This window comes from Eulemur rufifrons, chromosome 19 (genome assembly GCF_041146395.1).
Source record: "Eulemur rufifrons isolate Redbay chromosome 19, OSU_ERuf_1, whole genome shotgun sequence".
In the NCBI taxonomy this organism is placed as follows: Eukaryota; Metazoa; Chordata; class Mammalia; order Primates; family Lemuridae; genus Eulemur; species Eulemur rufifrons.
In genome coordinates, this window is record NC_091001.1 from 102,345,260 (window position 1) to 102,373,005 (window position 27,746).

At 38.8% G+C, this 27,746-nt stretch overlaps 1 protein-coding gene and 1 non-coding gene across 7 annotated transcripts; both read left to right on the forward strand.

The window, feature by feature from the left end:
* The first annotated feature begins 770 nt into the window (after positions 1–770).
* NT5C1B (5'-nucleotidase, cytosolic IB) lies at positions 771–27,405 on the forward strand. Of its 6 annotated transcripts, none has more exons than XM_069494193.1 (10): positions 771–803; positions 1,621–1,710; positions 2,036–2,266; positions 2,805–2,936; positions 4,260–4,706; positions 4,971–5,138; positions 6,269–6,398; positions 8,633–8,755; positions 9,156–9,340; positions 27,073–27,405. In XM_069494193.1, the coding sequence occupies exons 1-10, from the start codon at positions 771–773 to the stop codon at positions 27,403–27,405; spliced, it is 1,872 nt and encodes a 623-aa protein (XP_069350294.1). The 6 variants fall into 6 exon arrangements, with proteins under 6 accessions (XP_069350294.1, XP_069350295.1, XP_069350296.1 ...); XM_069494194.1 differs by having other exon boundaries at positions 2,036–2,215; positions 2,805–2,940; positions 4,258–4,706; XM_069494195.1 differs by having other exon boundaries at positions 2,036–2,215.
* LOC138400387 (U6 spliceosomal RNA) lies at positions 5,792–5,895 on the forward strand. The gene has a single exon (XR_011236281.1). It is a non-coding gene; the product is annotated as a U6 spliceosomal RNA (small nuclear RNA).
* Positions 27,406–27,746: the final 341 nt, after the last annotated feature.

Genomic DNA, 27,746 nt, shown 5'->3' on the forward strand with positions numbered 1-27,746 from the left:
ACAAAATCAAAATGGTAAAATGCAGAATATGTTGGACTCTGTAAACCAGAGTTGGGGGCTGCCTTTTATATATTCTTCTCTCTGTGTACATGGGAGGTACAAATGGATGCTAAAAGGGTTATGGATAAGACAAATGCCAGGAAAGTCAGCACAAGTAACATTCTACCAGCCACAGGGAAGAAGCTTTGACAGTGTCTTTCTCAATTGGCTTTGCCATTGTGAAAGAAACACCACTACTGAAGCTAAACTCAAGTCTAAACTACAAGTCTAGAACAAAATCTCAGCTGTCAAAAATAGTCTCCAGATTTGCAGACAGCCCTCCAAAATCTGGTTGGATGTGCAATGATAAATGATTGAGTCCACAAATGAGTTTGGCATTCATTCTGGCAGTACCAGACATAAAGCCACAAATGAGATTGATATGATGAGTGACAGAGTGATGCCTAAAAAGATTTAAAAAGAAGAAAGTAGTAATATTGATATTGCCATATATTAAATATTTGAACAATGTTTAGACATCAATTCCTAAAAACACATACAATGGTTATGAGAGGATATACTCAAATATGAAGAAATATTATTACTTTATTTTATTTAAAGAAAGCATAGTCAGATATTTACAGAGGCAGTTTGTTACTATGGCACCACATATGATGTCATAAATTTGACATTCTAAATGCAAAGCTAGACCAAGCAAGGGAAGGAACAGGAAATGGAGCTGGGGAGACAAAAACCTGCATAACAACAAAAGAATTTCAAGAGTTAAAGAAATGAGTCAAACATCTCTGAAACAGAAAAAGAAGGTGAGTGAATTGAGTGTCCTAGAATCTTGCCACACAGCTTAGGAAATGTAAATATCAGCCCATCATCTACCTCTCTGAAGGCTCTGCAACAACCAAATAATTTCAGATAGTGGCAACATGAAAAGGAAAAGGGAAGGAGGGGAAGTCAAGGAAATGAAGAGAGTGGAAAACAAGGAGATTAAAGAATACAGAATAAGTTAATCTAGTCAGTCGGTATTCATTGAGCATATGCTCATGTGTTAGTGGTAAGAGGTAAAAACACAGTTGCTGTCTCTAAAGGACCTACAGACTACTAGGATGTAATACACAAACAAATGACAAATCAGACTAATATTGGTGACACTTACATCCACAGAAAACTAGAGCTATAGATAATTAGAAAAAAAAAGTTTTCAATTCTATATGCAAAAGAAAAATTTCCATAAGTAACAATCTTCACAGTAATGAGGGATAAAAACTTGCTCTGTGTAAGCAACTTCACATTTAAACCCAAGTCCTGCTGAGCCCTGAAAAATTCTCCCATAGCATTTCCCATAGTATCATTTTTTTAAATGATAAATGCTTTATATCTCAAATCTATGAACCAACATATTTCTATATTAAAAATTGTTCACATAATTCTTGTTTATAAAATATGTGCTATTTTTACTCATGCTCAGAATGGGGAAAAATAATACCTAAAGTTTATATATTTTTTTATATTGGCAAAGAGACGAATTCTATGTTTTATTTATATTTATCTTTTTATTCCCAAACCCAAGATTTCTAATGCCCCTGACATTAAAAATTAATAAACATTCTTTGTTTCCATATTAAGAATGAGACCGGAACGAGGAACTCAAAAGAGAGTCTTGATGGAGAAAAAAGAAAGGATTCTGACAAACCGGGAGTTCGTCTGAACACTCAGGTGAGCTGATCTCTCTAGCGGTGGTGAGAACATTAAAGAGCATAATGGAAAATATTAAGGGACAGGGAATTCTGGGAGAGAAGACTGAGCTGTTGAGATTTGTATTAAGGGATACCTAATGTCTTCACGAGGAGATTAAGGAAAAACTAGGAGAAGCTGGGCCCTGCCTTCCCCTCCAGTCCACACCCACCATGTTCCCGGAGAATATATGGCACAACAGCAGGCTCCTCTGCTCAGCCTATGGGAGGAGAGTGGTCTTTGTTCAAATCAGGGAGGGAAGGGGAGTCTGGCCATTGCATTGACCATTTTCTGCACAATCTTTCAGATGAAGCGTGCAGTCAATCCGAATCACTCGCTGAGATGTTGCCCCGTGCGGGGTCACTCGTCGTGTAGACACTGCCTTTGTGCAGCTTTGGGAACAGTCCTTGGCCCCTGCCGCACATTACATATTTACATTCACATGTGCCTGTTGTGGGAGCAGGGCCAGCAGATCACCACGATCAGGGTGAGCAGAGATCATACTACTGATTTTGGAGGGGAGTCGCAGGCAATCTGGGTGCGGGGAAGGATCTGGGGAATAGAAACACTTTCACTTGCCTCAGGGTAGTTTCCATTCTTCCTTCTTGAAGGAACGCTTAAAGGCCCCATTCACTTACATGCAGCTACCCTAAGCCCCAAGATAAGCCACCAGCTGCGCTCACTTTTACTGTCATAAAAATGGTGCATTTGTCTTTTTAGCATCTGTTAACAGGTTCATCCTTGAGGGAAGAAGTGGGGAAAAGGGAGGAAAAATGGTCAACTCTAGTAAGTTCCATAGAACAGGAGTCACAGGTGAAGAAGTATGAGCTACTCAATATGCTTCTTGGTTTTGGATGTTCTTCCAGGGGGATCCCCACATTTTGATCCAAACAGAAGTTAGGATTGGGCCAGAATTAGAATAGTACGGAGGGCTCAGGTTGAATTGAGAGTCATAGAGACCAGGGATCTCATTGGGTGCTGCTATTTTTAGCCTGACATGGCTCTTCTGTAGGCACATGCATAGAAAGTGTGGGTGGTAGGTTACTACATCCCTGGGTTTCTTCTCTCCTTGACAGGGATCACAAGAATTACTGACAAAGACTGACTCTCGGGGGTACACTGTGCGAAATCAATGGTCCAGAACATCCCGAACCCCATCCATCAAGGCTGCATCAGAAGAGCCAAGAAGCAAGAGCAACAGTGTTAAGGTGGATACAGAGATGAAAGGGAGGAGTAGATGACAGAATAACAATAATAATTGTTAACATTTACTGATGGTTTCTATGTGCCAGGTTCTATTTGTGTACTTTGCATGTTTTAGTTAATTTAGCTTTCGTGAGAACCCCCTTTACCCCATTTTACCACTGAGAAAATGGAAGCACAGAGTAGCTTGCCTAAGGTAGGATTAACACCAGGGGCTCTAGGTCTACAGGCTGCACACTTCCTCCTTCCTTCCTTCATTCAACAAATATTTGTTGACTACCTATGACTCTCAGAAGAGAGGATGGAAAGGTAACCACAAGAGAAAAATTAAAGAGTGTTATATTGTGCGGTGCTTTGGGCTCTTAACTAAGCCTGACCGCATAAGTAAAAAATAAAAAAGAAAAGAAAAAAGAAAAAAAAAAAAGTTAGTTTTGAAATTAAGTTTTTGGATGCAGAGAGAATGATACAGACCCAGCCATTGGGAAAACATGTATTTCTACCCAATTCATCCATCTCTGTCAGGTTTGGCTCAATAATCTAACCAAGAATATCCCTTTTGAGTCACATATGAAACAAACATAAAAACTGAAATAATATATATATGCTTAATAACTTCTTGCCCACTTTGGTAAAGGGGTCCTTTCTCTAGAATGGACCCTTCCGATTCAGGAAGATGACTCTCTGTAATCGTGTTCCCACTGGCACGGGAAGCTCTGAAGGTGATGGGGAGACGCTGAAGTTTCCCCATCTCCTATGGACCTTCTCAGCCACCATTCACTGCATTGTACAGATGGTGAATTGGGAGGCAGACGCTCCCAAGGTGCTATGTGGAGTGTTCTGGTGGGAATGTGGGGCCCACTTTGCTCATCAAGTTAATGGAGGGCACACACGGAGGCAATGGCCAAGGTCCATTACTCAGGCCCTCTGTCCTACCTGGAGGCCTCTGACTGAACAGGTATATATATGGCAAGGAAGGAACAAAACTATGTGCCAGCTGCCTAAGGGTGAGGCGGAGGACCTGTGTCCTATCTATTCAAAACAAACACAACAAAAAAATGTGAGGTGCTGAGGGAAGCTGGGGAAAAATGAAAGCAGACGACAGTCTCTGTGTCTGTTCAACAGAAATACTGAATAGCTGGGGCCTAGAAATGCCACAGTCCCTTTATCCCTATGTAAAGGAGCTGAGATGAAGCAGGATCCATCTAAGGTCTAGCCATGGAACAGGCAGGAGGGGAGAGCTCGTAGGCGGGAACTGGGCAGAGACTGGGGTGCGGGGAGTGAGAACTCCGGCTGGCCTGGAAACGCAGATGCCCCTCTTCTTGCCGCAGCTCCCCAACAGCTCCACGACCTCCCGGACTCCATCCACCTCCCCCAGCCAGCATGACTCTCCGCCGCCGACCGCGCCGCCCTCGGCCCGACAGTCCAAGCCGAACCAGCAGTCCCTGCCGTTCGACTCACGGCCTCCCACGCCCCCGGAGCCCGAGCCCAGCACCCGGCGGCCCAGCACCAAGCCTCAGGAGAATCCCGAGTCCCGGACGCAGAGCATCATGCGGACCTCACAGACGCGGGATTATACGCTTACAGCCCCCATAGAGTGGAAGTCCTACTCCCAGCGCAGGATGTTCTACTCCTCCTCCCCCCAGCTGGAAGCCGACTGTATGTCCCAGCAGCAGCAGGAGGTGGAAACGGAGGAAGAGAAAGACGATGAGGAAGCCTACTGGGAGTCCTTGAAGAAGTTCTACGAGAAGGTCCCGAGCTGCTCGCGCCCCCGGCCGGTGAGGGACCCTGGACGCAGTCCTGGCAGCCCCACAGCCCAGCCTCTCCCAGCCTAGCTCCCATCCGCCGCGTAGGGAAGTCCGTGCCAGCCTCTGCTTCTCCTGCCCCAACCTAGCGCAGTCAATCCCAGCCTCGGCTGACCCAGCATCCCAGTTTTCCAAGCAGCGGCCTGGCCATTTTCTTTCCACCCTACCCTGAGTGAGCCCCACCCCGATTCCTTCTTGTCTGCGTGACTGTCTTCCCATGCGCGCTCCTCTCCGCAGCCCAAACCCAAGCACGCCATCACCATCGCGGTCTCGTCCCGCGCGCTCTTCAACATGGTGGATGCCAGGAAAGTCTACGAGGAAGAGGGCCTGGAGAAGTACATGGAGTATCAGCTCAACAACGAGAACGTCATCCTGACCCCAGGCCCCGCATTCCGCTTCGTCAAGGTACTCTGCAAGCTGTCTTTGGCCCGCCAGGACCCTGGATGGTGAGGGAAGGACCCGGGCCTACCCTGGGAGCTTGTCCAGATTCTCTGATAAGTCCTAGTCCACCGTAGCCATTCTTGCCTCTTTCCAGTTGACCCAGGTTTATGCTTTCACAAAAGTTTCCAGACTGTTGAGGAAGGGACTCCAGCCCATAACCCTTTATTTGGGGTATTGGGCTTTCCTAAATGGAGTCATCACCAGGAGACCTCTAACAGAAGCCTTTGCTCCCTCCCTTCCTAGAAGCAGTAGTAAGAAGCTATAATGAGTTCACAGTCCTGAGCAGTAGAATAAAACACCTTATTAAAATGAGATGAAATTTGCTTTAGCTGTTCTGACCCCATACATAGCATATTAAGAAATCAAGATACTCTTGGCACTTAGGGGCATGATTTTAATAGAGAAAGTAAGGTTCTCTGAACTTACACTGGAATATGGAGCACTTACCACTCTGATCCCCTGAATAACTAATACAAATATTACACACTAGCATCATAAACATGGAAAAACAAGTAACACCTCTTCAAGTTGTGGGTAGAACATACTTATGGGATGTGGTAGAAGCATGAAAGGGAATCACAAACCTAAAGACCTATGTTTAAAAATTCGACAAAACAGTCACTTTGGCAGCACATGTACTAAAATTGGAACAATACAGAGACAATTAGCATGGCCTCTGTGCAAGGATGACATGCAAACTCATGAAGCATTATATATTTTTCACAATAAAAATAATCATTAGATGATCGATAAAACCAGATTTTAAAAATCAAAAACAAACATATACAAAACATGAAAGTTAGCCTCATCCTTCCCTGTATTTATCCCCCAGAGCTTATTCTAGTAAACCAAATGTTGTAACAATTTTCATTGTTACATTACCCATGTAGTCAGTGAACATTAACTGAGGTCCTATGTATGAGAAGCTGAAAATACAAAAATGCATGGCATGACTCGGCCTTAAAGGAGCCATACTCTCTCAGTGAAGAGTCTTCAGATTTTGAATTCGACCCTGATGAGATGCTTTCTCTCCAGCCTCCCAAAGCCCACCTTTCCTGCCCCTCTTTACACACATTCATGTTTGTAACCTGCAGGCACTGCAGCATGTCAATTCTAGACTCCGTGAGCTGTATCCCAATGAACAGGACTTATTTGATATTGTACTGATGACTAATAACCATGCCCAAGTGGGAGTGCGGCTTATAAACAGCGTCAATCACTATGGTAAGTAAAATAAATACCATGTGGAAGACCAGCTCGCAGCTCTGGAGGAGAGAAGCCATGTTATTTTGCTAACTGTGGCCTAACCAATGCAGTGTCTTTGATACTGACACCCCCTTCTGCGCAAGGAATGTTTATTTGCCTATGTCAGAACAAGAGAGGCCATGTTCATTTTTAACTTTAGCGCAGAGTTGGGCCCAAAGCTCTGGACTTAACTTGTCAAGTGTGAATTTCAAAGTCTTAATCCCAGGTCCTGCAATATATTTCTCTGTTTTATGTTTTTTACTTCTGAACTTGACTTCAAGGAGCCGTCAACCCAAAGGCTTTCTCTGTGATCAAACTTCTTGCTCACCACAGATCCGTGTTAAAGGTTTAAAGGTTTTCACCTCTCCTTTCCACTCTTAAAATATGATTGCCCCAGCTGCTCTCTCTCCCCACACATCAAATCCATACTCATGCCCGCAAAATTGTCCTTATTCTTTACATGGAAAATTTGATTGACTTTTCATAGCGTTTCCATCAGTGTGTTGAGTTCTTTAAGAGAAAGTTGCCATTATTCTTCTATTGTGGAATTACCTGTCTTTTTATTTGGGGCAACATTAGCCTATTTTTCAGGTAACATACCCAATCTTGTGGGTATGTCAAGTCAAAATAAGATCTAAATTGGATGTATCTGTAAATAATCAAGATATATTACAAGTTATGAGTTTTGTTTTATATTTTCCTAATTATAAGGCTGTTATTTTACTTAGACATACTTTCTCACGCAGCCCTTGTTCATGGAATAATAATCTTCCATCCACAAGAGTTAGTTACTTCCCTTCTCTGAGTGGTGAAGGCAATTTGTATCTCTCTCTGCTGTGGTCTTTGTTCTATTATAATAAATGTTTTACATGCCAGGCTCCTTAGTGAACTATGATCTCCTTGAGAAGAGGGCTGCTTGTTTTAAGAATCCCTGAGTCCCAGTGTCACCAAATAATTTCTTAGTCATTAAATTAATATTTAAGAATTTGCAGAGTACACTTTTGTGCCATCTATGCTCAATATTGGCTTAAGCAAAAAAGTGAGAATATTTTGTTAATGCTAAAGCAGACACTTCCACCCCAACTGTTGATGGATCCTACCTACTCTCTTGGTCTATACAGATGATAAACAACCTACTAGACTCAATATTCTGCTTTATATCATGTGCAGCTACCCGGTTCATCATATATCTAAAAAGCACTTTGAATAAGTACATACTTTATCATATGCATAGTGTTGTACTTGTGTACATAACTAGTCTCACATTGTTTAACATTTTTTGCTTTTGTAAATAACCCTAAGCTGAGACTTTTCTACATAAATCTTTACCAGAATTTCAGATTATACTCTTAGGATAAATTTCTTTTAAAAAAAGGGAGGGGGGAGGACCGTAGGTCAAATGGTATAAACCTGTTAAAAGCTCTTGATATGTATTGTCAAGTTACTTTCTAGACAGCTTGTGCCAATTTATACTTTCACCCATAGTATATGGGGGTGCCTGTTTTACAAACCTCTCACTAACAGCCAGTGTTTTTTTTTTTATTGGAAAAGCATTTAATAGTATATTAATGTTTAGTCTGCTAATACAATAATAGTGTTAAAAATTTCAAGTCAGAAAAGAGTGAAAATTTCAGATGTTTGATGTTGTTTTAGAAAGTGGATTAAATCCTAGCACTATTTGTTGTTACTATTGTATTGCTACTAAAGAAATGCAGAAATGGCACTTAAAATAGAGCCACATCTTAACAGGCCCTTTCAACAAGTAGCAGGCTATAATTCAAGGGAAAGAGCACTGTTCTGTTGTAGGTAAGAATCAAACACTTGGCTCACGTCTGCCCTATGCATGTGAACCAGTGGGTTAGACAAGTCTTTATGTCTCAATTTCCTTTTCTGTAATGAGTATAATTATACCTATGGTACAGTTGTGAAAGTAAATTGGCATGGTCTATGTGAATATATTAATACTTCATAAACTATAATGCACCAAACATACCTACTATTATATGAAATAGCTGAGAAATTTTTCAATTTGGCATTATGAAAATAATTCTAAAATTTCAATTATTTCTAAAGTAATATTCCTTTAGATTTACAAATGAAATCATTTGGATTTACAAATAAACTCAGTTATTTCTAAGGTTGCTATTATTTGGATTTACATTGTTTTGTCTTTAGTTTCTGCCATAACGAAGTCTTTATTTGCCTGGTAATAGGCTTACTGATTGACCGCTTCTGTCTGACTGGTGGGAAGAGCCCTATTGGCTATTTGAAAGCCTATCTTACCAACTTGTATCTTTCTGCGGACTCTGAAAAAGTACAAGAAGCAATACAAGAAGGTATTAGTCTGATTTCATCTCTCTCGTTAATACAGAGGTTTGCACTAATGGTTACTAACATTGGGTTTCACATGTAGTTATGAAGCTTATGTTCTTAATGGATTTTCTACCAAGGTATATGCACATGTGGCAACTCTTAAGTTTGTTCTTTAGAGCTTTGGCTTTCCTGGAAATGGATACCCTCAGTAATTGTCCTGCCACTCAATTCACATTTTCCCCACCCTGTAGAAACAGAGGCAGTGCTGAGATGCGTGCTGAGATGTGTGCTTGTGAAGAGGAGTGGAGTCATCAGGGTATAGCTAGAGAGGAAACATAGGTCTGGGAGGATTTTTTTTTAAATGGAAGAAACTAAAACTCATGACTCTGAGAAGAGTACTAATTAATCCCCATGATCTGTCAGGTATCGCCTCTGCAACAATGTTTGATGGAGCCAAAGACATGGCTTACTGTGACACCCAGCTCCGTGTGGCTTTTGATGGGGATGCTGTCCTTTTCTCTGATGAGTCTGACCATATTGCCACAAAGCATGGGCTGGACAAATTCTTTCAACACGAATCACTATTTGAGAATAAGCCTCTTGCTCAGGTAAGTACAATGAGCTCTCATTAATTTTGATGTACTTATTTTCTAACATATAAATATAGATATTTGTTCATTGCGATGGCTTTTTAAATTATTTTAAGCTGGTCACTCCCTCTCACTATCTTATCTTTGAAGCTTTCTCTCTTTTATTCATGAATTGTTCACTTTGAAGCATTAGCTACTGACATTTTTAATTTTAACGTTATTTTATCTATCCTTTTGGAAACTCCTCTATGATCTTATGATAATGAGTCCACTCCCTCCAAATTATGAGTAACAGAGGCACTATAGATTGCCAATAAGCCATTTCTACACAACAGGCTCTCAAAAGAGTAAGGTCATTTCCAACAGGTTAGAAAACATTTGTTGAATCTCTCAGTCCTTGATCTCAAACTCAAGAAAAGCATCACTTAATTGATAAAAGCTGCAAAACTGAGAGCTTGAATTGAATCGAATAATAAGCTTCAAACAAGTGCAAACTATGAACACTTAATCAAACTGAAATTAAATATTTAGGTTTTTTGGAATCCATCCATGAACTGAACTGTTAAAATCAAGGTCTAAAATGAACAGAACCTATAACTTCTGAACTAAAAGAAATTTGAAACATCAAAATATTCTCTGATCTGAATCTGACCTGATGGCTCATTTAGTTTTATACTACGAATTTTCCCAAGAAATTTAATTGTCCCTTTTTTTTCAGTTCTTAATGAACTTAAAGTTAAATATTGTCATTTTTGCTTAAATTTATGAGAGTGTGAATAGACTAATTGAAAGTTAAAAAATTTTACTACTTTGCCACCTCGAATTATAGCAAGCAATATTTAAACTATATGTGTATGTATTTAACTTCATATTTCCTTTCTAAACAGCTCCTTTTGAAGCCTTGACCTAGTGTTATGAAGTAGTTTGTTATTTACAAATCTTACTAATTGAGAGGAAAAATCTTTGTTATATTTTATGTTAGTCTACTTTTTAGAAGTTCAGAGCCCATTGTACATTCAGAGGTTTTCACCATTATTTAAATATAGAAGTTCTCAAAAAAAGAACACTTAAACAAACAAAAAGACTTCAAAAAAAGAATTACTTCAGGACAGTGTTAAAGTACCATTTTCTCATCTTAGTTAAATACTCTAAATCTCTTTTAGATTTTGCATTTATCAGTTCTTTTTTCCATGTTTTACCTTGTTATTTTTTCATTTAAACTTTATTGAGGTATTTAATATTTAAGAAGTTGCACGTATTTAATATATGCATTTTGATAAGTTCAGACATATACATATACCCATGATATCATCACTACAAACAAGGTAATAAACTTATCACTTCCAAAAGATTACTTGTCCCCTTGCCTTTTTTTATGTTTTTATTTTATTTTTTGTAGGAAGAAAATTTAGCATGACATCTACCTTCTTAACAAGTTTTTAAATGTACAATACTGTATTTTTATTATATATTAACTATGGGCACTATGTTGTATAACAGATCTCTATAACTTACTCATCTTAGCATAATGTCTTACAGGCCCATCCATGTGGTTGCAAATGGTAGGATTTCTGTCTTCTTAGAGGATGAATAGTATTCCATTGTGTGTGTGCGTGTGTGTATATATATATATATAACATATATATATATATGTTATATATATATATATATATATGTTATATATATATATATATATATACACACATATATATATATATATATATACACACGCACACACACACACCCCACATTTTCTTTCTCCATTCCTCTGTTGATGGACATTTCAGTTATTTCCAAATCTTGGCTATTGTGAATACTGCTGCAGTGAACAGGAGAGTGCAGATATCTCTTTGAGATCCTGATTTCATTTTCTTTGGATATATATTCACAAGTGGGATTGCTGGATCACATGGTAGTTCTATTTTTAATTTTTTGAGGAGCCTCCATTTTGTTTTCCACAGAGGCTGCACCATTTTACATTTTTACCAACAGTATATAAGGGTTCCAAATTCTCCACATCCTCACCAACACTGATCTTTTGGTTTTTTTTTTGATACTAGCCATCCTGACTGGTATAAGGTGATATCTCATTGTGGTTTTGATTTACATTTCTCTGATGATTAGTGATATGGAGTACCTTTTCATATACCTGTTGGCCATTTATATATCTTCTTTACAGAAATGTCTATTCAAGTCCTTTGCCCATTTGTTAACCATAATTTTTATTTTGCTGTTCAGTTGTAAGAATTCCTTACATATTTTGGAAATTAACCCCTTATCAGGTGTATGGTTTGCTAAATATTTTCTCCCATTCTGTCAGTTGCCTTTTCACTCTATGGATTGTTTCCTTTGCTATGCAGAAAGATTTTAGTTTTATGAGTTCCACTTGTCTATTTTTGCTCTTTAAATCACCTTTTTCCCCATTAAACAATTGAAATTATGAAACCCAACCCTAGTTATTGCAGGAATATCCAACTAATTTCTAGTAAGTATGCTTGCTTTTATTATACACTCCCTCTGCCAGTATAAGAAATGCTATTTTTTACATAGCAAGGCTGGCTTTTCCATAAAGGCCAGAAGGCTTTGCCAGGTATGTTCCACTGATGAGAAAGAAGTTATGAGGTATGCCTCCTACCAAAGACATTCAAGGACACTTGGAGTGGAAGTTGTGGTTTCTTCATGATAATGTCCCAATTTTCTCAGATGGAGGAGGTCTGAGAGTCACCAGCAAATGATGCAGCTGGAGAGGATTAATTTGACAACTCTCATTGCAGTTTATAGGCCTCTAATCTCCAGTGTGGTACAGTGACAACGCAACTAATGTCTCCTCATTTGATCTCTCTCTGTCCCCATTCTAGAATAATGGCCCCCAAGTGTGTGTGGGGGAGGTGTTTTAATCAGAGCTGTTGACATGTAATTTACATACAATAAAATTCATAATTTTTAATGATAGTTCTGAGCTTTGAAAAATGTATACAATTGTGAAACCATCACCAAAACAGAAACACTCAACATTTTCATGAAATTGCAAAATTCCCGAATGCCCCATTGTAGTCATCCTAGTCTCCTATATCCAGGCCCTGTCAACCACTCATCTGATGTCTGTCCTTATTGTTTTTTTTTTTGGGGGGGGGGGTCTTTTCCAGATGTCACATAAATGGACTCATACAGGATGCAATCTGACTTCTTTAATTTAGCATAATGTCTTTGATATTCATCCATGTCATTGCATGCATCACTACTTGTTCCTTTTTTATTGCTGAGTAGTATTCTGTTCTATGAATGGACCACATTTTTTTATCCATTTACTTATTGAAGGATATTTAGGTCATGTCTAACCTTTGATATTTACAAATAAAGCCACTTTTTAAAGTTTTCATACAGGGCTCTGTGTAAACATAAGATTTCATTTCATGTCTAAATACCTAGGAGTGGGATTGCTAGATCATGAAGTAATTATATGTTTAACTTGATAAGATACTGTCAAACTATTTCCCAAAATGACTATAATGTTTTGCATTCCTAACAGCAATGTGCCAGAGATTTTGTTGCTTTGTATCCTTGCTAGCATTTGGTGGTAACATGTTATTTTCTTGTATCATGCTGAAGTCAGGGCTTTCAGTATACCTGTCACCAGAATAGTGTAACTGTGCTTAATAGGTAGATTTTTATCCCTCATCCCTCTCCCAATCTCCCCCCTTCTTAGTTTCTGATTTCCATTATATCTCTTTATGACCATATAGATCCCTTTTTTATCTCCCACTTATGAGTGAGAGAGAATGATATGTTTTTCCATATCTACATCCTCTGCAATTTATTTCCTCAGTGTTTTGTAGTTCTCCCTATACAAGTCTTTTACCTCGTTATTTAAATATATTCCTAGGTATTTTACTTTCTTTGTTGCTGTTGTGAAAGGTATTGAGTCTTTGATTTGATTCTCAGCTTCACTGTTCTTGGTGTATATGAAAGCTACTGATATGTGTACATTGATTTTTAACATGAAACTTTACTGAATTCATTCATTAATTCCAGGAGTCTCTTGGTTGAATCTTTGGGGTTTTCTAGATAGAAGATAATATCATCAGCAAAGAGCAATAGTTTGACCTCTTCTTTCCCCATTCCCATACCCTTGATTCCTTCTCTTGTCTGACTGCTCTGGCTAGGACTTCCAGCACTATGTTGAATAGAAGAAAAGTGGTAAATAGTAGGCAAACTTGTCTGGTTCCAGTTCTAAGAGGGAATGCTGTCAGTTTTTCCCCATTCAATATAATGTTGCCTGTGGGTTCATCCTATATGGCTTATATCATTTTTAGTTAAGTCCATCTATGCCTCTTTTGTTAAGCGTTCTTATCATAAAATGGTGAAGACTTTTGTCAAATGCTTTTTTCCCCATTTATTGAGAAGATCATGTGGTCTTTGTTTTTGCTTCTATTATGTGGTGAATTACATTTATAGATTTGCCTATGTTAAAGCACGCTTGCATCTCTGGCATGAAGCCTACTTGGTCATTGTGAATTTTTTTTCTTTTTTATGAGCAGCTGAATTCATTTTGCTGAGATTTTATTCAGAATTTTTGCATCTGTCTTCATAAGGGATATTGGTGTGTAGTTTTCTTTTTTGGTTGTCCTTTCCTGGCTTTAGTATCAAGGTGATACTGGTTTTGTAGAGTAATTTTGGGAAGATTCCTTCCTTCTCAGTGTTATGGAATAATTTCTGCAGTATAGGTACCAGTTCTGCTTTGTAGGTTTCGGAAAACTTGGATGTGAAACCATCTGGACTCAGACATTTCTTGTTGGAAGATTTTCTATTGGTACTTTATTTTCAGTGCTCGATATTGGTGTGTTCAAGAGTTCTATTTCTTCCTGATTGAACCTAAGGAATTTTTGTGTTTCCAATAATTTGTCCATTTCCTACACATTTTCAAGTTTATGAGCACAGATATTTTTATAGCATTCAGAGATGATGTTTTATATTTCTTTGAGTGGTGATTTCTCCTTTTTCATTTATTATTGACCTTATTACACTCCGTTATTTTCTATTTCTGGTTAATCTAGCAAGAGGTCTGTCAATTTTGCTTATCTTTTCAAAGAACCAACTTTTTGTTTCATTAACCTTCTACATAATTCTTTTACCCTCAATTTCATTTAGTTCTGGCCTGATATTTATTATTTCTTTTCTTCTGCTGGGTTTGGGATTGGTTTGCTCTTCCTTTACCAGTTTCTTGAGATGACTCATTAGGTTGTTGATTTGTGACCTTTCTTTCTTTTAAAGGATGTGGGCATTTAAGGATATGAGTTTTCATCTCAGAACTGCTTTTACTGCATCCCACTGATTTTGATAACTTTTGTCCCCATTATCATTTAGTTTAAAAAATCTCTTGATTTCCATCTTTATCTCCTCCTTGACCCAACTGTCATTCAGCAATAAGTTTGCTAGTTTCCATGACTTTGTGTAGAGATGAGTGTTTCTCTTGGAATTGATTTCTAATTTTATCGCACTATGGTCTGAGAAAATACATAGTATAAGTTACATATATTTTTTAAATTTGTTGAGACATGTTTTGTAGCCTAGGATGTGATCCATCTTAGAAAATGTTCCAAGAGCTTATGAGAAGAAAGTATATTCAGTTGTTTTAGGGTAAAATGTACTGTAAATGCCTGTTAGGCCCATTTGTTCTAGAGTTCTGTTTAAATCCATTGTTTCTTTGCTTATTTTTTGTTTGAGGATCTGTCCAGTTCTGTCAGTGGGATGTTGAAGTCCCTGGCTATTACGGCACTGCTGTTTATCATTTTGTTTAAATTGAGTATGATTTGTTTTATGAATCTGGGTGTTCCTCTGTTAGTTCCATAAATATTTAGGATTTTTAAGTCTTCTTGTTGAATTGTTCCCTTCACCATTTTTGTGTTTCTTTACTTTTATTGATTTGAAATCTATATTATATGATATGAGAACAGCTACACCAGCTTTCTTTTGGTTTCCATTTGCATGGAATATTGTTTTCCATCCCTTTCAGTTAAGTCTAAATGAGTCCTTGTGGGTTAAATGGGTTTCCTGGAGACAACAGGTACTTGGCTTGTATATTTTTATCCATTCAGACAGCCTATGTCTCTTGAGTGGGGAGTTCAAGCCATTCATAGTTATTGAAGAAATTGATACATGGTGTCTTATTTCTTCTGTTCATCTTGTTGGGTAGACGCTTATTGTTTTGTTTTATTTCTTGAACCATTGTTGTATCTGGGCTCCAAACTGTAGCTTTGGATGATTTTACACTGTTGTGCTGATCAGTGTATAATGCAGGTCTGAGTACTTACTGCAGGGCAGGTTTGATCTTCAGAAATTCATTCAGTGATTGCGTGTCTGAGAAAATCTTTATTTCTCCCTCATATGAGAAACTTAGTTTTTCAGGATACAAAGTTCTAGGCTGGCCATTATTCTGTTTTAGAAACTGAGCATGGGTCCCCAGTCGCTTCTGGCTTGTAAGGTTTCAGTTGAGAAGTCTGCAGTTAGTCTGATAGTTTTTCCTTTGTCAGTTTCCTGCTATTTTTGCCTTACTGCTTGTAGGAGTGCCTCTTTTGTGTTTACTAATGACTATGTGTTGTGGTGATTGCCTCTTTATGATGACTCTCCCAGGGGTCCTGTGTGCTGCTTCTTTCTGGATATTCAGATTTTTAACAAGGCCAGGGAAATTTTCCTCAATTAGTTTCTCAAATAAATTATCCAACCCTTGTGTATTTTCTTCTTCGCCCTCAGAGATGCCTATAATTGTTATGTTTGGCCCCTTTGCATAATCCCACATTTCTTGTAAGCTTTGTTCATTCCTCTTATTTCTCTGTTCTTTCACTTTGATTAATTTAGTTCCACTGTGTTTTGTAATTCCTTCAATGAATTTTTCATTTCCAGAATTTGTTTGGTTTTTCTTTAATACTTCGATTTCTTTCTTTTCTTTTCTTTTCTTTTTTTTTTTTTTTTTTTTTTTTTTTTTTTTTTTTTTGGTGAGACAGAGTCTCGCTCTGTTGCTGGGCTAGAGTGCCATGGCATCAGCCTAGCTCACAGCAACTTCAAACTCCTGGGCTCCAGCAATCCTTCTGCCTCAGCCTCCCAAGTAGCTTGGACTACAGGCATGTGCCACCATGCCTGGCTAATTTTTTCTATATATTTTTTAGTTTTCCAGCTAATTTTCTTTCTATTTTTAGTAGAGACGGGGTCTTGCTCTTGCTCAGGCTGGTCTCAAACTCCTGAGCTCAAACGATCCACCCACCTCGGCCTCCCAGAGTGCTAGGATTACAGGTGTGAGCCACCATGTCCAGCCAATACTTTGATTTCTTTAGAGAATTTTTCATTATTTCCTGCATTGTTTTTGTGGCTTCTTTGTCTTGGGTTTCTATTTTCTCTTGTATTTCATTGAGCTTTCTTACAGTCCATATTTAAATTCTTCATCTGTCATTTTAACCATTTGGTTTAGGTTGTTATCTTATTGGTAAGGAGTTCTTGATTTCTTTAGGGGGGGTGTACGTTCACTCTGATTTGTCATGTTTCTGGAATTCTTTACGTTATTACTGCTCATCTGGCCTCTTAATTGTGAGCTGGGGACACTAGGGCTAGCTTATGATCTTTGAGCATCCAAAGATCGATTCTTGACTGTGCCAGGGAGAGGAATGCTGGTTCTGAGTTGCCTTTGGCGTGTTTTAGCAGGTTTGATGAACCTCTCAGTTTACCTCTGACCTATTATCTTCTCATCTTCCTAATGGAGGGTATTGAGCTTGGTCCCCCAGCTTAATCTCCAAGCTAGTGGATTGTACTTGTGGGTGTGAATCCGCCATTCCCTAATTGCTTGAGTTGGAAGGCACTATGTTTAGCTATGGGGTTGTTCCCCTTGTCACTGATTGTAGTTTGTATGGAGGAGACAGCTGCCAAGCCAATCTTTTGTGCCCGTGGTAGGCTCTGGTCCCCCATGTGGAGCACTTGAATGCCCCAAGATTTTGGAGCGACCTTGTAGCTCCCAAGGGGTTGCTTGGTCCCTACTCCCACTGAGATGTGGGGAGCAAGACAGATCATGGCTAGAATAGGAGAGCAGGAGGGACTTTGCCAAGCCTCAGCAGGGCTCAGAGGTTGCTTATCTGCCCGCTAGGGGGAGCTACTGATCTGGAGTTCAAGGCAATCTCTCCAAGCCTGGAGAACTGCTCCGGAGGGGAGGGACCAAATCGTGTGATTGCTAAGGCTCCAAGCCAGGCTTTTTCCATCCCTGCCCACTAGCTCAGTTGCTCTGTGGGGTGGAACATATGCCCTCCCTATTTTCTCCCTGGAACTGCACAGCACTCTCTCCTCTGATCAGTCCATGTACATTCACTCTCCGTCCAAGACTGGATCTCGAGCTACCCTACAGTTCATGTGTCTGACCCGCTGGTGTAAGTCTCTGTGTGTCACTGGTGGGTTGGGGGATCTCCAGTTGTGCACCCCTGTTCCACCACTAGATCCCAAGTAGAGGGAGGTAGGCCTCTCTATCCGCAGAGGTCTCCACCAAGGGCACACTCCTGCCGAGGTAGACGTGTTGGCTCACAAGTCTCTTGGAACAAGCTGCACTCCCTATAGTAGTCAGCGGTGGGAGGGATCACCAGTTCAGCCCACATACCTGAGGCATTCAGTTGCCATGGGAACCAGGGGCAAAGCTAATTCAGTTCAAGTACCACAGCCCCAGTGTTTCTCTGGCAGGGTTGGGGTATGGGGCACGCTCACAGACCCAAGCTGGTCCATGCCCTTCCACACCTTCCTATTGGATATGCCTTTGAGTGCTCTCTTGCCACCCAAACCTGGAACCTTGACCTCTCCCCTACGTGTCCCTGCCCTGCTCTCTGTGGCTGTCCTGCGGGTTCAACCAGCAACACAACCCTGTTGCTAAGAAGCAGGCCTCTTGGCACAGAGCACACTAGTGGCCACCATGGTGGGGAGGGACTGTGATCTCCCTGAACCACTCTTGTGTCTAGGGGGCACTGTGTCCTGCCTGCCTGTCCGAGCTGTCAGTGGGCAATCCCATGCATTTACACCACAGTGGCTCCACTCTCTGAGGTGGGTTCAGCTGGAAACCCATCCCCATTGCAGAGAGATAGGCCTCTCAGCACAGAGAACTTTTGCATTTTCTATGGGGTGGCCATGACTATAAGCTGGTCTGAGCAAAAATTACTTTCTGGGATCCCAGGAATGGAGGAGGTGCAGAAGAAGAGGCATCCAGATGCAAGAATGCCAGCTCTGTGGTCCCTCATGGCACTACCCCATGGGATTAGTGCCCTGTGTCCTGCTGCTGGCTAGATGCACTAGGTGGGGGAGGGGAGCCCCTTCACCTTTTCACTGGGCTCCAGGCCTCCCTGAATTTGGTCTGTGCTGCTGATCTCTCTTCTCTATCCTCCTCTCTCTTCGCAGCTTCTCTTGGTGGGGTCCCCAGTCTCCTCTGCTATCTCTACCCATGGTCCACATCCGAGCAATAATTATTCTCCACTCTCCTCAGTCTAACCCTCTACTCTTCTGCGGGGATGGTCTGACAGATCTGGCCAGAGATAATCATTTTACTGAATCAGTTCATGTTTTAGTGTGGAAGCTAGGTCATTGATTTGCTTACATTTCCAATGTAAGCACTTAATGCTATAAATTTTTCTCTAAACACTGCTATCATTGCATCCTACCAATTTTGATAGATGATGATGTTATTGTCATTCGATTCAAAATATATGTTTTTTAATTTCTCTGTGACTTCCTTTTTGACCCATGGGTTATTTAGAAATAGGTTATTTAATTGTCATATATTTCGAGTTTATCCAGATATCTTTCTGTTATTGAGTCCATGCTTAACTCCAGTGTGGTCAGAAAACATATTTCGTATCTCCATTGATTAAATTTGTTGTGTTGTGTTTTATGCCCAGAATATAGTCTATCTTAATGAACATGTCATGTGTAATTGGAAAGAATATTTATTTTGCTGTTGTTAGATCGAGTGTTCTATAAATGTTGATTAGATTATGTAAAATGATTCAGGTCATATTGCTTGGATGCTTGGATTTTTATATTGTCAGTGATTTTCCTGTCTGTTTTATGTACTATTCAGAAGGCAGTGTAGCAGTCTTCAAATCTAGTTAAAGATTTACCTATTTCTCCTTTCAATTTTATCAATTTTGTATCATGTGTTTGGAATCTTGTTGTTAGATACCCACATATTTAGGATTATTATATCTTCTTGATGATAATTCACTAATCTCTTTTCATTTTGTTGATATCACTCCAGCTTTTTTTTTTTTTTTTTTTTGGACTAATGTTTGTATGGTATATTTTTGCTAGACTTTTAACCTATGTCTTTTTATTTAAATTTTCTTTTCTTTCTTTTTTCTTGAGACAGAGTCTCACTCTGTTGCCTGGGCTAGAGTGCTGTGGCATCAGCCTAGCTCACAGCAACCTCAAACTCCTGGGCTCAAGCGATCCTTCTGCCTCAGCCTTCCGAGTAGCTGGGATGACAGGAATGAGCCACCATGCCCGGCTGATTTTTTCTATATATTTTTAGTTGTCCGACTAATTTCTCTCTATTTTTAGTAGAGACGGGGTCTCGCTCTTGCTCAGGCTGGTTTCAAACTCCTGACCTTGAGTGATCCTCCCACCCTGGCCTCCCACAGTGCTAGGATTACAGGCGTGAGCCAACGCACCCAGCCTAAATTTTCTTTATATTTAACTATTTTTTTTGTAGATATCATAGTCAGTGTTGCTTTTTCATAAAATCTGGCAATTCCTGTGTTTTAATTGCTGTTTTTAGGACATTTACATTTAATGTGATCATTTCTTTGGTTGGATTAAAAAATATTATTTTCCCATTTTTTCTATATGTTCCACTAGTTCTTTGTTCCCTTTTATTTTATTTTTTTTTTTTACTTCTAGATTGATTCTGTTTTTCCTAGATTCCATTTTATCTCCACTATTGCCTTATAACTCATTTAAATTTTTTTCAGTAGTTACACTAGTGTTTACAGTGTAAAACTTTAAGTAATCACAGTCTACTGTCAAACAATATTTACTCTACCAAGTCATATGTAGTGTAAGAACCCTGTAACAGTGTACTGCCAAACTCTCCCTCCTGTTTTGTAATATTGTTGTCATATAATTCAATTTTATCTATACTATAAATTCACAATACTGTATAAGTATTTTTGCTTTTGGTAATCAAATCTCTATAGAGTAAATAAGGATGAGACAAAATATATCTTTTATATTCATCTTCATTTTAACCATTTTCAGGGATTTTCCTTTCTGTGTAGATCAGGTATCTCTCTGTTATCATATTCCTTCTGCCATATTTTTTTTTTCTTTTAACATTTCAGGTAGTATAGTTCTGCTGGTACTGAATCTTCTATTTTTATTTGCTTAAAAAGTCTTTCTTTATTTATTTTTGAAGACAATATTTTACTTTTACCATTTCTAGCATTCTGGGTTTGCTGTATTTTTCTTTCAGCACTTTACAGATGCCCTTCTATTGTCTTCTGACTTTTATAGATTCTGATGACAAATGTTTTTAAACTTTTATCTTTGGCCCTCTGTATGTAACGTATCTATTTTTCTCTGGCTGCATTCAAGATTTTCTATATTTCTTTTGGTTTGGGCAGTTTGAATATGAGGTGTGTGTGCCTGTGTGTGTCCCACCGCATTTCAATGTTCTTTTCTTTTTTTCTGTACTCTGTTTTCTCTTTATTTTTTGTTTGCATAATTGACCTATTTTCAAGTTCACTCCTTCTTTCTTTAGCTATGTCGGGTCTACTGATACTTCAGTTAAAGGCATTCTTCATCTCCATACAGTAATTTTTATTTTTAGCATTGCCATTTTAGCATTGCCATATATTTTCAATCTTTGTCAAAATTACCAGTCTGTTGTCCACCTTTAAAGTAGATTTTCAAAGATATTGATCACAGTTAGTTTCAATCTCCTTTTATATTTATGACATCTGGGTGATCACTAAGTCTAGTTCTCTTAATGTCTCTTGAAAATGGCTTGTACTTTTAATTTTGTTCTGTGATCTCATAAATATTTGACTTATTGCCAGGGACTGTGTGTGGTTGTGGAGTCTTTGATAAATAGTCTGGTAATGGGCATGCCTACTCTTCCACGAGCAATTACTGTGGTGGACTAAGTCAATCTAAACAGCAGTTAAACTGGCTGTAGGTTTTGTTTTTGCTATAGTTGTATTCATTGTGCCACAGGATTAAAATTATTTTGGAATTCACCTTGTTCTTAGGGTGCAGGCTAGTTTGTCAGGAGATTTTTCTCAATTTTCCTGTTCCACTTTCTGCATTTTGCCTACTGTGTATCTGTGCCTCATGGAAGGACTCCACGTTCTTATCCCTCCTGAGCTGTTGCTTCATTGTCTCTGCCTGCTCTGTCTCCCTATGATTTAGGGATGAAGATTGCTCCTGGATCCTGCCTTTCCCCAGTGATAGGTGATATCTAATGGTCTGGGTCATGACATTTCTTATCCCTCATCCAGAGCTAGAATAGTTTTCCTTTCCTCTTTCCCTCGTAACAGTGGATCTTGATTCATACCTTGGGAGATAACAGTGTTTGAAGCCCTTCTTCCAGCAGTTTAGGACTTTTGCTCCTTAGGGTATAAGCACCTAGGTGGCATTTTAGTCTTTGACCACAGTGGCAGCTGCTCTCCTCCTCCAAGCCTGTATCACTGAGGAAGGCTTTCTTCTCTCTCTCCTGCCTTCAGTGTTTCTCATAAGTGCCTAGTGGAAGCTCATGGAGAAGCCTGAAAGAGAGTGTGTATTTCTTGTGTCTGTGGATCCCAGGTCTTCTGTGTTTTCTCATTAGTTCACACTTGTCCTTTTTCAATTTGTTTTTAAAAATTACTTGAATTTTTATACTTGCTTGTATGGTATCTGCTATCTCTTTCTTCAGTGCTCTGCCAAAGGTGTGCCAATTCTTGCATTCCAATCTCTCCTTGAAGATGCCTGTTTTTCCTTAGGTTTCATGTTGGTTGTTTGCCCTGTGAGCTCAGTGCTCTGATGGGCTCAAGAAAAGAGAAGATTTTATTTTCATATTATCTGGATTTTTCTTGTTATTGGGGTAGTAATGACAGCCTTTCTAGAATTCTACATCTTAAGCAGATTCCAAATGTTTTAAATGATACAGCTCCTCAAAAAAAGTATTTTTGAGTAACTTTCCATAATATTTCTATATTTTGATACATACTTGAACTACTGTACAAATATATAAATTATAAAGCATACCTAAAAATAGAAGTAAAAGAGAATGAGATGGATACCTTGTTTGAATATGGTGAAATAAACTCAGCTTTTCCCATTTCTTCCCTTGGGAAGTTTGTACCCCCCTAATATTCTGAAAATATAAAATAAAAATTATGGAGAATGAATACAAAAGCTGTGAGTAGAAGAAATTTTGCAATTTTCACAATCGCTGTCATAATAGGAGCACCTATGAAAATGAACAAGATAATAAATCAATTCCAATCAGTAAAGCAATAACAATGTATTAAGGAAAAAAAAAAAAGCAGCAAGGAGAGCCGTGCCCATCTGCGTTTCTTTTTTTTTTTTTTTTTTTTCTTTTCAGCTCATTATGGGGGTACAAAAGTTCAGGCTCTATATATTGCCCATGCCTCCCCATCCCCCCAAGTCTGAGCTTCAAGTGTGTCCATTCCCTAGACAGTGCACATCACACTCATCATGTAGGTGTGCACCCATCCCCTCCCCCCACCCCCATCCCCCCCAGTCAGAACTTCAAGCGTGTCCATTCCCCAGGCAGTGTGCATCGCACTCATCAAGTAGGTATACACCCATCCCTTCCACCCAGCCCCCAACTCTGTCCAATACCCAATTGGTGTTAATCCCAAATGTGCACTCAGGGAAACCAGTTTGCTGGTGAGTACATGTGGTGCTTATTTTTCCATTCTTGGGATACTTCACTTAATAGAATGGGTTCCAACTCTCTCCAGGAGAACCAAAAAGATGCCATATCACCATTATTTCTAATAGCTGAGTAATATTCCATGGTATACATATACCACATTTTGCTAATCCATTCATGAATTGATGGGCATTTGGGTTGTTTCCACATCTTTGCAATTGTGAATTGTGCTGCTGTAAACATTCGGGTGCAGGTGTCTTTTTTATAGAATGACTTTTGTTCTTCTGGGTAGATGCCCAATAATGGGATTGCTGGATCGAATGGTAGGTCTACTTGAATCTGTTTAAGGTATCTCCACATTGCTTTCCACAGGGGTTGCACTAGTGTACAGTCCCACGAGCAGTGTATGAGTGTACCTGTCTCTCCACATCCACGCCAACATGTATTGTTTTGGGACTTTTTGATAAAGGCCATTCTCACTGGAGTTAAGTAATATCTCATTGTGGTTTTGATTTGCATTTCCCTGATGATTAGAGATGTTGAACACTTTTTCATATGTTTGTTAGCCATTTTTATATCTTCTTTTTTTTTTTTTTTTTTTTTTTTTTGAGACAGAGTCTCGCTTTGTTGCCTGGGCTAGAGTGAGTGCCGTGGCGTCAGTCTAGCTCACAGCAACCTCAAACTCCTGGGCTTAAGCGATCCTTCTGCCTCAGCCTCCTGAGTAGCTGGGACTACAGGCATGCGCCACCATGCCTGGCTAATTTTTTGTATATACATATTTTAGTTGTCCATATAATTTCTTTCTATTTTTAGTAGAGACGGGGTCTCGCTCTTGCTCAGGCTGGTCTCGAACTCCTGACCTCGAGCGATCCACCCGCCTCGGCCTCCCAGAGTGCTAGGATTACAGGCGTGAGCCACCGCGCCCGGCCTTATATCTTCTTTTGAAAAATTTCTATTCATGTCCTTTGCCCACTTTTTGATAGGGTTGTTCGATTTTTTTCTTACTGCTTTTCCTGAGTTCTAAGTAGATTCTTGTTATCAGTCCTTTATCTGATGTGTAGTATGGGAAAATTTTTTCCCATTTTGTAGGTTGTCTGTTTACTCTCGTGACTGTTTCTTTGGCTGTGCAGAAGCTTTTTAATTTGATCATGTCCCATTCATTTATTTTTGTTGTTGCTGTGATTGCCTTAAGGGTCTTCTTCATAAATTCTTTGCCTAGGCCAATGTCTGTAAGAGTCTTTCCTACGTTTTCTTCTAGAATTCTAATAGTTTCAGACCTAAGGTTTAAGTCTGTTAACCACAGTGATTTGATTTTTGTGAGAGGTGAGAGCTGTGTGTCCTGTTTTAGTCTTCTACATGTGGCTATCCAGTTTTCCCAGCACCATTTATTAAATAAGGAATCTTTTCCCCAGAGTATGTTTTTGTGAATTCTAGCAAATCCATCTGCGTTTCACAGACAAACTGCAACCAGGGCGGCCGCTGCCAATAGTCACTACAACGACACTGGGGCTGTTGCAAAAAAATGTTACAGCTTTTTTTTCACATATATGTATACTTCTCACCTTTAGAAAGTAAATTTACTTGCTTTTACTGATATATGTAGCCTTAGTGAAAGTGAGACTAAGCAAACGATCACACAACACATCACATTATAGAATACTGGTTGTTTCCATGACAGTAGAGAAGAAGGGAGCCTGTGAATTGTGAAAACAAATCAGTCTTCAGTTAATCCCCTTGACCTTCCCCAGAAACCCACCAACTGTCCCAAGGAAAACCAATCTGATTCAGTATAACTAATAAAAAGAGAACCAGCATTGAACTTATGCAAAGATACAATAAGAAAAAGGCAGACAGATAAAAAACTCTCTCTAGAAAAACTTGATACAGTACAGTTGACGACTGTAAGCAAACATGTCATGACTTTTAAAAACTTAAAGCAAGATCATAAAGTAGAAATGCAGTAATCAAGGAAAAGGCAATCAAATGTGAGATAGGAGAATGCTGTAAATGAGAAGAATTGAAAATAAGATTTTAGAAAAATGACAGAAATAGATAACATGTCAAGAAAACCTAACACTTGCATAAGTGGAATCCCTGAAGAAAAAATATACTGAAATTATATTTAGGGGAAGGGCTGTTGTGGTTAAATACAAAGATACAAATTTATATAAAAATACAAATCAAGAAAACATTCCTAAATTATCAGAAGATTTTAATACATACATTAAATTGTTAAAATATTAAAGATTAAAAGCCCACATTGTGTGAGAGGGAAATAGAATCAGAATGATCATCACTGAGACATGGCCTAGTGAAATTATTGGACTTCAAAATGAAGAAATAATTCTTTGGGCTGATGGCCCACAAGGAACAATCACTATAAGTGCTGGAAGGGTTGGGTGGGAGACCAAGCTGCTGCCCTCAAGCTTCTTAATAGAAAAGACTGTGGAGCGCTACTTACACGATTTCATGGAGAGTAAATATAAACCATGGATTCTATATCCAGGCAAAATTTCATTTAAATACACAGAAAACAGATATGTAGTTGAGAACATACTATATTCTCAGGGATTATTTCCGTAAGATGTTTTTGTGAAAATTAGTACTAGAGAACAAATTTCAGCCAATGTGTGGGTGACTGGAAGTACAAAAGCACAACTGAGAATAGACTGTATTTAACCATACAATTAAAACTAAAACAACTGTACGGATTAAGATGGCAGAAAAGAAAGCAAATATAATGTGTCCTAACAATGTAGAAATTATACAACTAACAAAAAATGAAAAAATATGGGGAAAAGAAGGTCTATGGAAAAGTATGCTGATAGTTTCAGTTACAATGACCAAAGGATGAAATGTAAAGCTGATAAACAGAAATAAAAGAATATTTAATAATGCAAATCTACACACTCAGGAAGATCAAATAAATGACTAAAATTACATGGTGGAGAAGAAATAGAGGATTAGAGAGACATTGAGCAAACATCTTAATTTTATTATTTCTCATGGTAAAGAATAATAGATCTGGGATTAAAGGTTAGACTTATAAAAGTATTCAAAGAAGGAAATAATGCAAATCTTCTTAAATGTCAGAAGAACCACCCATACACACATACAAAGAAGACAGATACAAGCCAATGAACAATCCTTTAGAATCTTTAAACATAGAAAATGCAATAAAAATCACAAGACAAAACCAATCTCAAGTATATTTACAATATAAATAAATGTAAATGGGCTCAAACTCAACTATTTTTTAAAAAATTAAAACTTTCAGATTGGATCACATAGCAAAATCCAATTCTAAACTCTATATAATAGAGAGAGCTAAAGCTAAGTGTTTAGAAAGGTTGAAAAATGAAAGCAAGTGTGAAGATATATGAAGCAACTGTAAATATAAGACATGATTGGATTTAGGCCAAAAACCATTGAACTAGACAAAAGGGTATATACTTCATGATGTTAACACATGCAATTCACAAAAAGCAAATAAAAAGACTAGTGCTTTAGGCAACCAACTAGAGTTTGTTTAGAGTGACCACCTACCCCAGTTTACCATGGATAGATTATGTCTGTTGTCTTGGTTTAATTACTTATAGAGCATTCTTTCACACTTAAAATATCTGGGTTCAAATGATAAATCACATGGTCATCCTAGGTTTATTCCAGGAATGCAAGGACAGTTACATATCAGGAAATATATTCACATAAATACATGGAGTTTTAACATTGTGCTATCAGCCTCATAATACTGCAGGCCATGCTGTAGTATATCCTTTTATAAGCTCTTATAATCCTCTGCTTTTTCAGCACTCACTTTTGGTTCACTGGATCACAGCTCTGATATATGTTCCTTTTACAGGGTCCCTTGAAAGGCTTTCTGGAAGATTTAGGCAGACTGCAAAAGAAGTTTTATGCCAAAAATGAACGGTTACTTTGTCCTATCAGGACCTACCTGATAACAGCAAGGAGTGCAGCCAGTTCAGGTGCCCGTGTGCTGAAGACCCTTCGCCGCTGGGGTCTAGAGATAGACGAAGCTCTTTTCCTTGCTGGAGCTCCCAAAGGTCCCATCTTGGTGAAGATCCGGCCCCACATCTTCTTTGATGACCACATGTTCCACATTGAAGGCGCACAGAAATTAGGCACCGTTGCAGCTCATGTACCTTTTGGCTATGGTCAAAAATTCAGTGCTTAGGGACAGGGAGGAGAAATAAAGCAGTGACAGTCTGATATCACAGAAGCCACTTCTTTTGGCTCTCTAGGGTAATTAGATAGATAATTCAGTAGACTGGATGGACCTCAGAACTTAGCTCCTTTGAAAAGGTTTTCTCTTGACTTTTTGGAAAACATTTTGAACCCTCAAGTTATCTTTAAAGCACTACTTTTTGAGCTGTCAATGCTGTTGAATATCATTACACCTATCTCTGTGTAAGTCATAATGATGATTCTTTAGGATAAGTTAGAACTTGAATGTTTCCATGCTTAAAGGGCTGTTTCAGAAGCTTACTTAGTTTCACAAAACATTGCTTATTTCAG